The sequence below is a fragment of the Pristis pectinata genome, chromosome 2 (genome assembly GCF_009764475.1).
Source record: "Pristis pectinata isolate sPriPec2 chromosome 2, sPriPec2.1.pri, whole genome shotgun sequence".
In the NCBI taxonomy this organism is placed as follows: Eukaryota; Metazoa; Chordata; class Chondrichthyes; order Rhinopristiformes; family Pristidae; genus Pristis; species Pristis pectinata.
Window position 1 is genome coordinate 109,497,891 of NC_067406.1, and position 14,140 is coordinate 109,512,030.

Here is a 14,140-nt window from a genome sequence, read left to right on the forward strand (position 1 = left end):
GCTGACTTCCTCCAGCACTTTTTATGTATTACTCCAGATACATCCAGCATCTGCAGAATTTCTTGTGTCTCCATGAAAGCAGCATAGGTTACAAAAGCTGGGTAGTTACGTTCACCCTTTAAGAAACACTGATAAGACCAGATGAGGAGTATTGCATCCACTTCTGGTCACTGCAATTTACAAAGAGTGTAGAAGAGATTTACTGGAATGGAGGGCTATGTGGGAGGTAAGAGTTAGATAGCTCTTAGAGCAGGATAAAATGTTGGCACAACATCTTGGGCCGAAGGGACTGTACTGTGCTGTAATGTTCTATGTTCTAGGGATGAGAGATTTTAGCTGCAAGGCTAGATTGGACAAGTTTGTGTTTTACTTAATGCAGCAAAGACTGTTGACATTAGGTAGAGCAAGCCAGATCATTAAATACCCCTTTACAGCAATCCTACCCTAATCTCAGATTTTTCAACTCACTTACACAAGTAGGGATATTTATAGTGGTCAATTAATCTATCATCTTGTACATCTTTGGGGTGTGGGAGGAAAGTGAAACATCTCGAGGAAACCCACAGGGAGAATGTGCAAACTCCATACAAACAGCACCACAGGTCAGGATCGAACCCAGGTCACTGGAGCTATGAGGCAGCAGCTCTACTTTTAGGCACAAAGGTAAATTACTTAAGAAAATCATATTAGTTTTTTATTTTTTAAATATTTATAAAATTATTTAAAAGTATTTCTAGATGCTTTTAGTTAACTTTATTTTTTGTGGGAGATGGATGGAGAATATTTGTTGATGGTGATTATAAGGGGTAGAAAAGACATTGCAGAAGTATGAGACTTGGGCAGATGGGATATGAGAAATTTTATAAGCAAAAATGATTGGATGTACCTTCAAGGTTTGTTGGTGTGAGAGGAGTGGATGTCATGGAGCAGCTTTGAGAAGACAGTGCGAGTGACTGAAGTGCTCCCCACATCAGCAGATGGGTCAATGACACCTGCTCGCCTTTCCTTTTTAAGCCATCGAAGGGCTTCCTGCATTCAATCCAAGACTGTGGGATCATGTTCCTGTAGCTGACCTCTTATAGACAATAGACAATAGGAGCAGAAGTAGACCATTCGGCCCTTTGAGTCTGCACCGCCATTTTGAGATCATGGCTGATCCTCAACAATCAATATCCTGTTCCTGCCTTGTCCCCCTATCCCTTGATTCCCCTATCTATAAGAAACCTATCTAGCTCCTTCTTGAAAGTGCCCAGAGAATTGGCCTCCACTGCCCTCTGAGGCAGTGCATTCCACAAATTCACAACCCTCTGGGAGAAGAAGTTTTTCCTCACCTCTGTCCTAAATGGCCTAGCCCTTATTCTTAAATCATGCCCCCTGGTCCTGGACTTCCCCAACATCTGGAACATATTTCCTGTCTCTATCTTGTCCAATCCCTTAATAATCCTGTATGTTTCAATCAGATCCCCTCTCAATCTTCTCAATTCCAGCGTGTACAATCCCAGTCTCTCCAACCTCTCAGCATAAGACAGTCCCGACATCCCTGGAATTAACCTCGTAAACCTATGCTGCACACCCTCTATAACCAGGATATCCTTCCTGGAGACCAAAACTGTACACAATACTCCAGGAGTGGTCTCACCAGGGCCCTGTACAAATGTAAAAGAATCTCTTTGCTTTTGTACTCAATTCCCCTTGTAATACAGGCCAACATTTCATTAGCCTTCATCACTGCCTGCTGCACTTGCTCATTCACTTTCAGTGACTGATGAACAAGGACTCCTAGATCCCTTTGTATTTCCCCCTTACCTAACTCCACACCATTCAGATAATAATCCGCCTTCCTGTTCCTGCTCCCAAAGTGGATAACCTCACACTTATCCACATTAAACTTCATCTGCCAAGTATCTGCCCACTTACCCAACCTATCCAAATCACCTTGAATTCTCCTAACTTCCTCCACACATGTCGCACTGCCACCCAACTTTGTATCATCAGCAAACTTGCTAATGTTATTCACAATGCCTTCATCTAAATCATCAACATAGATCGTAAACAGCTGCGGTCCCAGCACCGAGCCCTGTGGCACCCCACTAGTCACGGCCTGCCATTCTGAGAAACATCCATTCACCCCTACCCTTTGTATCCTATCCGCCAACCAGTTTTCTATCCAAGTTAATACCCGCCCCCCAATTCCATGAGCCCTAATTTTACCCACCAATCTCCTGTGCGGCACTTTATCAGATGCCTTCTGAAAGTCGAGGTATACAACATCCACTGAATCTCCCTCGTCTATTTTCCTGGTTACATCCTCAAAAAACTCCAGTAGATTAGTCAAGCATGATTTGCCCTTGGTAAATCCATGTTGACTCGACCCAATCCTATCATTGCTATCCAAATATGCCGCTATTTCATCCTTAATAATGGACTCTTAGCATCTTCCCCACCACAGATGTTAGGCTAACTGGACGATAGTTCCCTGTTTTCTCCCTCCCTCCTTTCTTAAAAAGTGGGATCTCTTGTGCTGTCTCCAAACACCCCTTTCCGATACCCCCCACCAGAGCCAGTGAACACTGTGCCAGTGGGGTCATCCTCAAGCCCACTGATGCTAATTGGATGGGAAATTGAATGCTGAGGAAATGGTTGTGTTAAAAAGCCATGAATAGTTATGTTGAATATATTTGTGGGTTTTCTGTGATTTATCAGTTCCACTACCCAACACCTGCCCCCAACTCCCACTCCTATCCTGCCCATCATCTGCCAGCCCCTTCGCCTCTCCACCCCACCTAACAAAGGCATGCTGTTGTATGTTTCATTAAATGAAGGAGAAGTACATTCATATACAACAGTGTAATAAGGTATAATAAATCTGGAGCAGCAAGTGCAAAAGCTTCCCGTTTTCTCGATCTCGAACTAGCATTAATGATATTGTAACTTGATCAACAATACATGGAAGGAAATAAGGAATACCAAGATATTTTTTAGTATGCTTTAACTGTTCTGGGATCTTAAAATGATACCGCAAAATAGAAAAAAAGTGCTACATACATGATTTCTATTGACAGTATTCCACAATTAGCTTTTATACGTAAAATGCAACATTGATGATCACATTTTAGTTTGTAACTACCACGTTAAAATTGTTTCCCCTCTATAATTTGACTTCCACATAAGAATTTTTGCAATAATTATTGTTACTTTATGCTTTGTTTGTCAACAATTTGAATGTTTCGACATATTTTAAACTGGGATCAATTAAGTGAACAGCAAAAGATGTATAAACTTCATATCGTTTTAGTTGCTTATGTGGAAATCACTGAATTCTTAGTCAATAATAGGTTGAACAAGCATGTAGTATTATACAAAGGAAACTGATTAATGTGAGGATGAAAAGACCATTTTGAACACTGAATGATACGCTGTGTAAACACTAATACCATTGGCTTTCATTAGTGGTTATAGACAAACCTGCAGACTTCCCCATCATCAGGCCAGTCATCTGCAGTTTGAGGCTGGGCAGGACTAGCGCTCCCACCGGGCTCAGAATTGATAGTTGTTCCAGCCATGTGTAGAGGTAATGCACTGGTACTTTTCTCTCTGGACTTTTTCATGACATATTCATCTTCAACAGTAGAGGAATTCTCAGAACCCTTTTCTATTGATATTTTGTTTTGCACACATTTCCTTGAGGAATCCTTTCCATCAATGGAAGATATTGGAGATGATGAAAGCCACATTTCCTTGTCATGAAGCATCCTATCTCTTTCTTGGAGGATTGTTTGATTGCTCCTAGTGCGAACTGGGTCAATCCTCATCTCACCCCAATCATTTTCAGAGTCCACTGACAGCAGAGCTGCATCTGATGTCTTTTCTTGTTCTTTGTGGGCTTTGATCTTTCTCCTCCTTTTCCTGAAAGCCTTCGTCCTCTCTGAACTTCTCCTTCGGATTTGAGCCCAGTGATTTTCATCTGATGATGAATCAGAATCGTTCCTGCCGAATCCATTAATTTTTGCACAAAATGACTTGGGCTGCTTTTCAGGATGCTTGTTGTGCGAATGCTCGCATCTTTCACATAGATTCCTTTGCTTTCTAATTCTTCTCTTTACATGTTTCTTACTAGAATCCCTGCTGGAAATGTTGAGTGCCATGACAGGAGTTGAATATGTGTCACCATCTTCACAACGGGCAGTAGATCTAAGCACAGCATGCAGAGATGGAAAGTGGAAAGTAGAGAAGATGAAAGGAGAGCATGACAGACATGGCAAAAGAAACGAAAACAAAATGAATTAGTAATTGTATAAACAGTTTTCAAATACCGATGAAGCAGAAAAACAAGCAAATGAAACACAATGAAGACAAGGCTGTGGCTGAGACAGACACAAAGAAGCAGAAGTAATACAAAACGATACCCAACCAATCACATACCTAAATGCTGCCTTGGCTCACATACCTGCAAATGTCCTGAGTAGAAGGACTGACAGATGTGCGTGATTGGCTCCAGGGAGCTGTTCCAGTTGTAGGACTACTTGCCTGCAAAAGATAAAGGTACAATATAGTCAGTGTGATTTCCAAGCACATGGCAAATGGGCGGAATGTGGTGTCAGGGAATGGTCTTGATGTAGACAGATAATTGGGCTTGAGAAAATCAGGTGCATCCCTGGAGGGAGAGGGAGAGGGAGAGGGAGGGGGGGGGTGGGGGGGGGTGGGGGGGGGGGGAGAGAGAGAGAGAGAGAGAGAGAGAGAGAGAGAGGAGGGAGGGAGAGAGAGAAGAGTTGAGCGATCATTCAAAAAAAATCCTTCTTTAGTTCATAGAGAGGAACCACATTTATTACCTATCCTTAATTGCCCCAAGAAGCAAGTGGTGGGTTTTTGTTTTGAACTATTTCTGGTACAACTGAGTGGACATGTTGAATCATGTTGATGTGAAATTGGAGTCATCATGTTGGCCAGACCTGGTAAGCAGAATAGGTTGAAAATCAAATATCTGACAAAGATTCTTTGACCTAAAACCCTGAAATGTCAACTCTGTTTCTCTTTCAACACAAACTGCCTGACCTGATGAGCCTTTTCTATTTTTGATAATATTGGATTTCCTGCCTCAAGGGGCATCAGAGAGCCACAATTCATCAGCTGCTGGGACACTTTTCCCAAACTGCCACGATGAGAACTGAAGTGACATTCTTTAGATTAATTAGTCCAGGTTGCTGGTTCATCTGTCCTGGCTTCTGAATTACTATTCCTGTGAGTAAATCACTTTGACTTCAACTGGAAGTAAAACAGAAAAGGTTATGTAATCAAAAAGAGTGGAGCTTTTTCTCAATCCCAACATTTATTTTATCTTCTTGTGACACTCATTTTACATGGGGAGAATCTGTTTGAGTATCAAAAAGTGGATGAGAGAAAAGATTTACGAATTAAGTTGAAAGAGTTCTTTTGACTTTGAGTCTTCATATTCGAATTGTTGATTCTCAGCCAAAGGTTTCTGAGCCAGAATTAAAATTACACTGCAATCTTATTAGCAGCAGTGTTCTTCACTGAATTAGTCAATAAATTCCATGATTAAAATATGTAGCCTATGAAATTAAATTTGTATTCTAATTTTGTTTTAATTTATTGATGTTTGTAGCTTCTTAAATTTGTTCATAATGTTTGAGTTTGGATTAGATTATATTAGATAATTAAAATGTTCCAATTATGTTCCCATCCTTTGAACAACTGAGACTATCAGATCCCTCAAGCAAATAGTTTTCAAGTTTATCTTCTTCAATCCGTATCAAATCATATTAAATATCCAGGGGAAGGTACTGAACATTAACTGAGTGTATACTTTACAATTATGATTGCAAAATGTTTTACTGTCCAGAGATGCCCTAGATATCCTGATGCCCTTGAAATATTTGTAAGTTCTCCTGAAATGTGTGTTCACATTTAGGGCATTTAACCTTAAATGTAACTTTCAAGTGACATCCCAGCAAGTCACAGAAGGTCTTCTTGCAGTTTCTGCTGCTTTCACTGAGCTTGCCTGCAAGCCAGTGATCTCCTGAGAAGACTTACTCACCTGTGAATAGATTCATCAGGAATTTCAAGGGTAGAGAGGGAAGAATTGAAATGCAAGAGTCTTTGATCATAACTAGTCTGGCTTACTTATCCCTTCTGAACCGTAAGACCATGATAGCAATCCTCTTACAGAGCTAAATTCAATTATAGCTCCTGAATTAAATGAATAATATTTTCTTCCTGTAGAATCTAATTGCCAATTTAGTATTTTGACATCTGTATGACATTGCTATGGAAGGTCTTTTATGGCCAACCATCCTTACCATGCTTCCTCACAGGATCAGAAGTGAGAATGTTCAGTGGTGATAGTACAATGTTCCATTCCATTTCTAACTTCTTGGATTGTAATGCAGTCAACTCAGCAGGTAGGAAGACCACATAGTATTCAGGAAAGGGGTGAGAGGTGGCAAGTAATATTTGCACCATCCAAATGCCAAGCTCGCTCCAAGAAGAGAGAGCTAAATCATCATGCCTTGCTTTTCAATAGCATTAGTACTGACAAGCTCCCCACCATCAACGACTTGGGGTCATCACTGACCAGAAAGTTATTGGGCCAACCGTATAAGTACTGTGGCTGCAATTGGAGGTCAGAGGCTGAGTGTCCTGCAGTGAGCTACTCACTTTCTGATATCCCAAAACCTTTCTGACATTTAATAGGATAAAGGTCAGGAGTGTGAAAGAGTATTCTCCACTTGCTGGATGAGTACAGTCCAACAGCATTCAGGAAGCGTGATCCATTCCGGGACAAAGCGGCTTGCTTGATTAGCTAATCCTTCCACCACAGCTGCTGTATATCTCATTTACAAAATGCACTGTAGTTACTCAGCAAGACTTCTGCAGCAGCACTTCTCAAGCCCACCTAGGAGGCAGAGGGCAAGAGGGATATGGTAACACCAACGCTGGCAAGTCTCTCCCCATGGCATACAATATGCTGATTTTGAAGTATACCCACATCATTGCTAGATCCAAAACCTGGAATTATCTACTCATCAACACCTTCACTGCGTGGACTGCTGCGTTCAAGAAGACAGCTCATCTACACTTTTGCCAGGGAAATTAGGGATGGGAAATATATAGTGATATTGCCAATGACACTCACATCTATAAAATGATTAAAAATACTTAAAAAAATAAGTTAATCATGTTTGCAGGAGTCTTGCCTCTTAATTTTGGAATTAACCTCTTTTATATTTTACCTTCAACAGTTTATGGCTACATTTACAGCACATTGGAAATCACTAAATATTCAGAGTTCCCAACTTCAGCCAGACATGAAAGGGACAGCCTCAATCAGCTGCCATTATGCACTTCTTTCCACTTCAGTTTAACTAGATAATGAGTTGCTGATTTGATGCTGCTTAATTCTCATGAGCTGTTTTGAAAACTTCCATCCATTAATGGGTCCTCTCTGTTTCAGTTGCAACAGGTCTTGTACCTTGAATTTCACCTGAAAATGTGCTTTCTTGTATATTATCCATGACATTCGATACTCCATTCTGAAAATAAGGCCAAAGGAAATGTGTTCAACTGAAATCTCTCATCATACTTTTTCAACAGAGACATTAATATATTTCAATGGTTTAATCAACTTCAGTTGTGGACTGAGGAATTTCAAACACATACACTAAAAATTCATACAGTACTATCCAATACTATTTCTTCTGAACCACAGTACTCCTGAACAATACATTTCCAACAAACAGTTATGAATAAAAAAACAAAGGACAGCGTGGGCTTCCATTCCTAAACAACATTCTTTATTGTCATCAAGTATGGAAGCGAGAGATGGCAGCATAACCTGAATAAGAGAAAATAAGTCTGCAAAGCTGGGCATCGTGCTGGTTCATTTATCCCACTCCTGTAAATTCTACAATGATTTCAGTACATACACAACACAGTGAGGTTATATTTATTTCACAAAAGTGATTAACAGAACATAGAACAGTACAGCACAGGAACAGGTCCTTCAGCCCACCATGTCTGCACCGACCACGATGCCAATCTAAACTAATCCCATCTGCCTGCACATGATCTGCATCCATTCCTTTCCTTGCATGTTCACAAGTTTGTCAAAACCTTTATTAAATGTTGTTACCGTATCTACTTCCACCACCTCCCCTGGCAGCACCTTCCAGGCACCTACCGCTCTCTGTGTAAAAAACTTGCCAAATAAGTCTCCTTTAAACTTTCTCCCTCTCACCTTCGAGCTATGCCCTCTGGTATTCGACATTTCCATCCTGGGAAAAAGACTATTTACCCCAACTATGCCTCTCATAACTTTACAAACTTCTATCAGGTTGGCCCCTCAGCCTCTGACGTTCCAGGTAAAACAATCCATGATTGTCCAACCTCTCCTCATAGCTAATACTCTCAAATCCAGGCAACATCCCGGAGAAACCTCTTCTGCATCCTCTCCAAAGCCTCTACATCCTTCCTGTAGTGTGGCGACCAGAACTGCATACAGTACTCCAACTGTAGCCTGACTATAGTTTTACACAGCTGCAACATGACTTCCTGAACTTTACACTTGGTGCCCCAACTGATGAAAGCAAGCATGCTGTATGCCTTCTTTACCACCCTGTCTACTTGTACTGCCACTTTCAGGGAGCTATGGACTTGCACCCCAAGGTCCCTCAATGCATCATTGTTCCTAAGGGGTCTTGCCATTTACTGTCTACTTTCCGCTTGCATTTGACTCCCAAAATGCATCACCTCACACTTGTGATGATTTCAGTACATACACAACACAGTGAGGTTATATTTATTTCACAAAAGTGATTAACAGAACATAGACTCCATTAGACTCCATTTTGTCCACTGGATGGAAACTAGGCTATTTTCCATCTAGCGAACAAAAGCAAAGGCCAGGAATTTAATGGAAGATCAGCGCCTTAACTTCTAGGTGGCTCCTGTCATATTTCCTGCAAGGTTGCCCCATTACGTGTCCAGCAGTGTCCAGAAAATTACAAAACAAAGTGATGTTGTCAAGTTGAGAATCAAGATATGAGAAAGGAATTTTAATAATGTACAAATAACAGATGCTGGAAGAAGTACTTATTGTCACATTTCAGTGCTACAGTGATATTTGAAGGTTTATTTATAAAACATTTCCATTGTACCAATGGTAGCATTCTTTTTCTTTTTTCTTTCTCGGTATGAGGCTGTCCATCTCTAATTTTCCTTGAAAAAGGTAGTGGTGAGCCAGCTTCTTGAACTGCTGCTGTCTGGTTTGGTGGTTCTGTCAGATTAGCCTGGGCAGGTAACTGCTGTGCATTGAGTAGCTGGTGCATACAGTGGCCATGGTGTGATGGTGGTGGAGGGAATGAATGTTTAGGTGGTAGACGAGGTGCAAGTCAAGCAAGGTTCTTTATCATGGATGGTGTTCAGTTTCTTGAGAGTTGGAACTGCACTCAACCAGGCTGGGCGAGCAAAGAGCGTTCCATCACGCTTCTGACTTAGATCACCAAAAGGCTTTGGGGTATCAAGGAGTGACTCATTCATCACAGGATACCCAGCCTCTGACCTGCTCTTGCAGCCACAGTATTTATGTGGCTGATCCAGCGGAGATCTGATCAATGATGACCCCCCAGGATATTGACGGTGGGGGACTTGACAATGGTAATGCCATTGAATGTCAAGGTAGATGGTTAGACTATCTCTTACTGAATGTGGTCTTTGCCTGGAACTTTTGTAGTGTGAGTATTGTGCTTATTGATGATAAGCACAATATTGTCCAGGATGATAGTCCATGTTTAGAAGTGCTCTCCATACTGCTGCAAAATACAAATATGCATGGGCCTTAAGGTGTTGGCATAGTGCTGAGCAGCAAATTGCCCAAGACACTAATGCAGCAGAACAGGCTATTTTCAGAGATAGTCATTAGTTGCAGCTTTCCATACTGAGGAAACTGGTGAGTTAGACCTGGGATAAGGGGCAAATCCTGATGGGCAATCTTGGAATTGCTCTTGTCTCTACAGATCCTGGCCACACAAAAATAAATTTGCACAATACCTTCTACCATTTTTCTAACCATTCTCCAACAATGTCTTTCAGATTTCCTGGCGGGGTCTCCTGATATAAGTGGGCACAAGCTGCATAGTTGAAGTCTGTACTTGAAAATTGTAGCCAGACTTATGCAATGTAGCAGCTGGTCAACTCCTCACGGGAGAGTGCCCATATCTGGAGAGTGCCTGCTTGGCACTTGCAGCTTACCATTGGCATTGGCCATGGGTTGGAGACCTGACACTAGCTTTGGTGACAATGCAACTATGCTGCTGACCTTGGGCTGAATCCTCTCCAAATTCTTCAAATCCAAGTTTTCATTGTACTCCAGGCTGCAAGTCAACTTTATGACTGAAATTAAGGCAAAAGTTCTTTGTGATGTCCTTACTATTCAACCACGTTCACATTATTCAAACCAGATATATGAATCCAAACATTATAGAGCAGCACAATGTTTGAGGGACTACAGTGATGCTTTGCCAGGCTCTACAGGAAGGTGAGTAAAGAATGAACTTACCTTTGGGAAATCAAACTTCAATAGCCCTATTAATTTTGGAAAGAGATCTCAAATGGGTGTTTAATTCCTTTATTGTATATGCATGCTGCAGGACAGTCTTAATCGATACAGTGTCAGCATACTTCACAGTAAAATGGACACAAATTTCTTTTGTTGTTCATTTAATAGGAAATTTAAATTACTGATCTCCTAGCTTGCTGGAGGCTAAATTAGATAGCTCTGATTCTGCAAAACTACCAGATGTTTTTGGGATGTTTGGGAATACTAAAATCACCTCTTGCACAAAATAGCTACAGAATTGCTATTAATTTCAACATGTTATGTTTCCAAATTCTATTTTATCATTTAACTGGGTCCTTTAGTCTGAATGACTTGTGAACCTCATCTGCAGCTTTTAATTAAACGCATCTCAGAATTCCAGTTGCCTCCAGAGGTCAGAAGGCCACTGCTTGTTGTAGACATAAAATGCAGACACAAGTAGCTTGACTGCTCATGGTCTTGGCACAAAAGGACATCAATAAATATTTATGTTAACCTGAGAAGTTATAACGAGCTCTTGCTGATAAAACATAGTTAACCCCATAGGCTGTGCATGTTGAGCATATATTTTCCATTGTCAACTATTGAATGATGTAGAAGATCTTCTTACCCACACTATGTCCATAGAGACATAGAGACATGGAAAAGGCCCTTCGGCCCACTGAGCCATGCTAACCATCAAGCACCCATTTGCACTAATCCTACATTAATCCCACTTTTTATTCTCCACACATCCTCATCATTTCCCCCCTCAGCTTCTGTCTCTACTTTCGGCCTTCCCTCCACTGAACTGGCTACATCTGCCCTTTTTTTTCTACTTCTTGTCAGTCTCTACCGATTACCTGCCAGCTGCTGCCTCCCAACTCCACCCCTCACTCCCCCACTGGGCTCCCTCTGTCCATCATCTCCCTCCTCAGCTGGTTCCACCTATTACCTGCTACCCCCTTCCTCACCCCTGATTACCTGCTGTCTCTAAGGAGTTTGTACGTTCTCCCGTGACTGCATGGGTTTCCTCCGGGTGCTCCGGTTTCCTCCCACGTTCCAAAGACGTACGGATTAGTAATTTGAGGCCATGCTATTGTTGGCGCCGGAAGCGTGGCAACACTTGGGGTTCTGCCCCCAGAACACTCTATGCAAAGATGCATTTCACTGTGTGTTTTGATGTACATGTGACTAATAAAGATATCTTATCTTATCTTGAGTCCAATTCTTCCACCATCTACAGTCACATCTTTTTCCCGGCAGGACCCCAAGATCTCAGCTTTCCTTCAGAATTTATCCAGCTCTCTGAGACCCTCCTAAATCCTATCCCTTTGATGGACCTTTTCCCATCTGCCCTCACGTCACATTGCACGGCCAAGTGCTAAATTTGGATTGGAAACACTTCTGTGAACTTGCTTGCTAAGCTAAAAACACAATATATATACAAGCTGCTGTGCTTTATGCAGCTCTGCACAAATAAGGCAGCCACAGATGCCAGGCAAACTGATGTATCTAATTGAGACACAAGAGACTGTAGATGCTGTAATCTGGAGCAAGAAACCAATTTGCTGGAGGAGTTCAGCGGGTCAGGCAGCATCTGTGCAGGTGTTTTGGATGTCAAGCTCCTGCATTAGGACTCAGACTGTAGAGGGGAGATAGCCAGTTTAAAGAGGTGAGAGGGAGGGGTGAGGCAGGGGCTGGAAGGTGGTAAGTGGAGACAAAAGAGGCAACGGATGCTGGAATCTAGTAAGAAAGGAAGTGGAACCAGATAAGGGACGGTTGATGGGCAGACGGAACCAGTTGGAGGAGGGGAGCAGAACTGGATGACACTGCCTCTGGCTGGGGTGTTTAGAACCAACAATCACAAATTAGGACAGAAATGAGATGAAAGTACCTCACGCAGGGGATAGTGAATCTTTGCAATTCTCTACTCTAGAGGGCTGTGGAGGCTCGGTCACTAAGTATATTCAGGACAAAGATTGAGAGACTTTTGGCAATAAAGTCATTCAGGGGAAATGGGGTTGCCACAGGAAAGTTGCACCAAATTAAAAGGTCAGCCATGATCCAAAGAGCTTATTCTTACCATTATTTCTCATATTCTTCTGTTTTTATGTGCCTCAGCCCATTACTGTACCCACAACCCAACCAGACAATAGGGACTTGCTGGCTTTGCAATCCAAGTATTTTGGGGTTATTATTTTGGATAATTTCCAGCCACCTCTGCTGAGGCCCTATCAAAGGAAACAAATCTCACTGCGGTGGCTTTAAAAGTCACTAGCCGCCTTTTTAGCATGTATGAAAAGCCTAATAATTGCTTCAGAGATATTTCTAGACTTCTTTATATTTTTTTTTCATTTTCCAATGTGACAGCTGATATACTCCAGTCCACACTATTGGAAAATCAAACCAGTTAGTAACGGAGAAATGAAGTCAACTTAGCTGAATTCACAGCCCCATAAGAGTGAAATGATTCCAATCATTTCAGATAAACTTAAAAGTCTACAATGAATAGAATTTTGCAGCACTTATATAACCTACTGCTCCAAAGCAATTCAGTTGAAATGCTGGCTGTATTAATTATAAACCTCTCTCACACACAGAAGATTACTTTTGTGGTACAGAAATCACATGGGATTTGCTTTGATGTTTACAGCCGCTGGTGTGAATCCCTGATTTCTTGCTGGTTTTTAATCCAGTTACGGCTGTTTCTCCTGCTGACTGAGGCTTGAGCAAACACCCTTGCACCAGTACAGCTGAAATTTATGGATTTCTCAGGAGTCTGCTCTGCTACTATTGTAATACATTGTGAAGAGCTGCTCAGGTTAATTTACTTGAACTTGTGCCAGGATCAGTGTTTACCAGTAATCTATGTGCTATTGTGGCCATTTCTAAGCTTTGTAGTCCCTGTCTAAATCAGCATTTTATTGTACATCAGCTACAAAGTTTCCACTGGCAATCTTGCAGTCATAAGAAGAAAATTATGTTGTAAGAAATCATAGCAGGCTGCAAAAAACTACGTACTTTTTGAGAGAAATTATGCAAAATTTCATTGTGTACAAATAAATTTCTATTAAATCTGGCATCATGACACTGTACTGAAAGTGCAAAAGATCTTTACTATCGGGTCAAATCATTCTTGCCTCTAGCCAGTGTTAGCATTTCCTCCTCATGGGTTAGCTTCCATTCCTGTGCAGCGAAACACAGAATTCAGAGATAAACTGGAGATCAGATTAAGAGTCTAGCAGTGGAGCTCCAACCCGCTGAGCTGAGAGGTTGGTTTCAGAGCCTCTCAGTTTTGCATGACCTCTTTCAATTGACCTTGAGTGAGCCTTTGGAAATCTCTCCTCAAAGGGTGGTGGAAGCAAAGCCCTTGAATATTTTTTAAGTTGAAGTAAATTGGTTATTGATAAGAAAGGAGACGAAAGGCTCCCATTGGTAGAAAGGAATACAGAGTTGAGGTTACAGTTAGATCATGCTCAAGGGCTGAGTGACCTATCATTGCTAATTTGTACGTTTGAATATAGTCAGTGCAGGAAGGTTTGTTTA

General features: G+C 41.5%; 1 protein-coding gene across 5 annotated transcripts in view; it reads right to left on the bottom strand.

Moving 5' to 3' along the window:
• Window positions 1-14,140, bottom strand: part of marchf1 (membrane-associated ring finger (C3HC4) 1) — a 398,492-nt gene that overhangs the window by 35,905 nt on the left and 348,447 nt on the right. For all 5 annotated transcript variants that reach the window (XM_052041674.1, XM_052041683.1, XM_052041691.1 and 2 more), the window contains one exon: window positions 4,448-4,527. In XM_052041674.1, coding sequence (XP_051897634.1) covers window positions 4,448-4,527 — 80 coding nt within the window. The remainder of the gene's footprint in view (window positions 1-4,447; window positions 4,528-14,140) is intronic.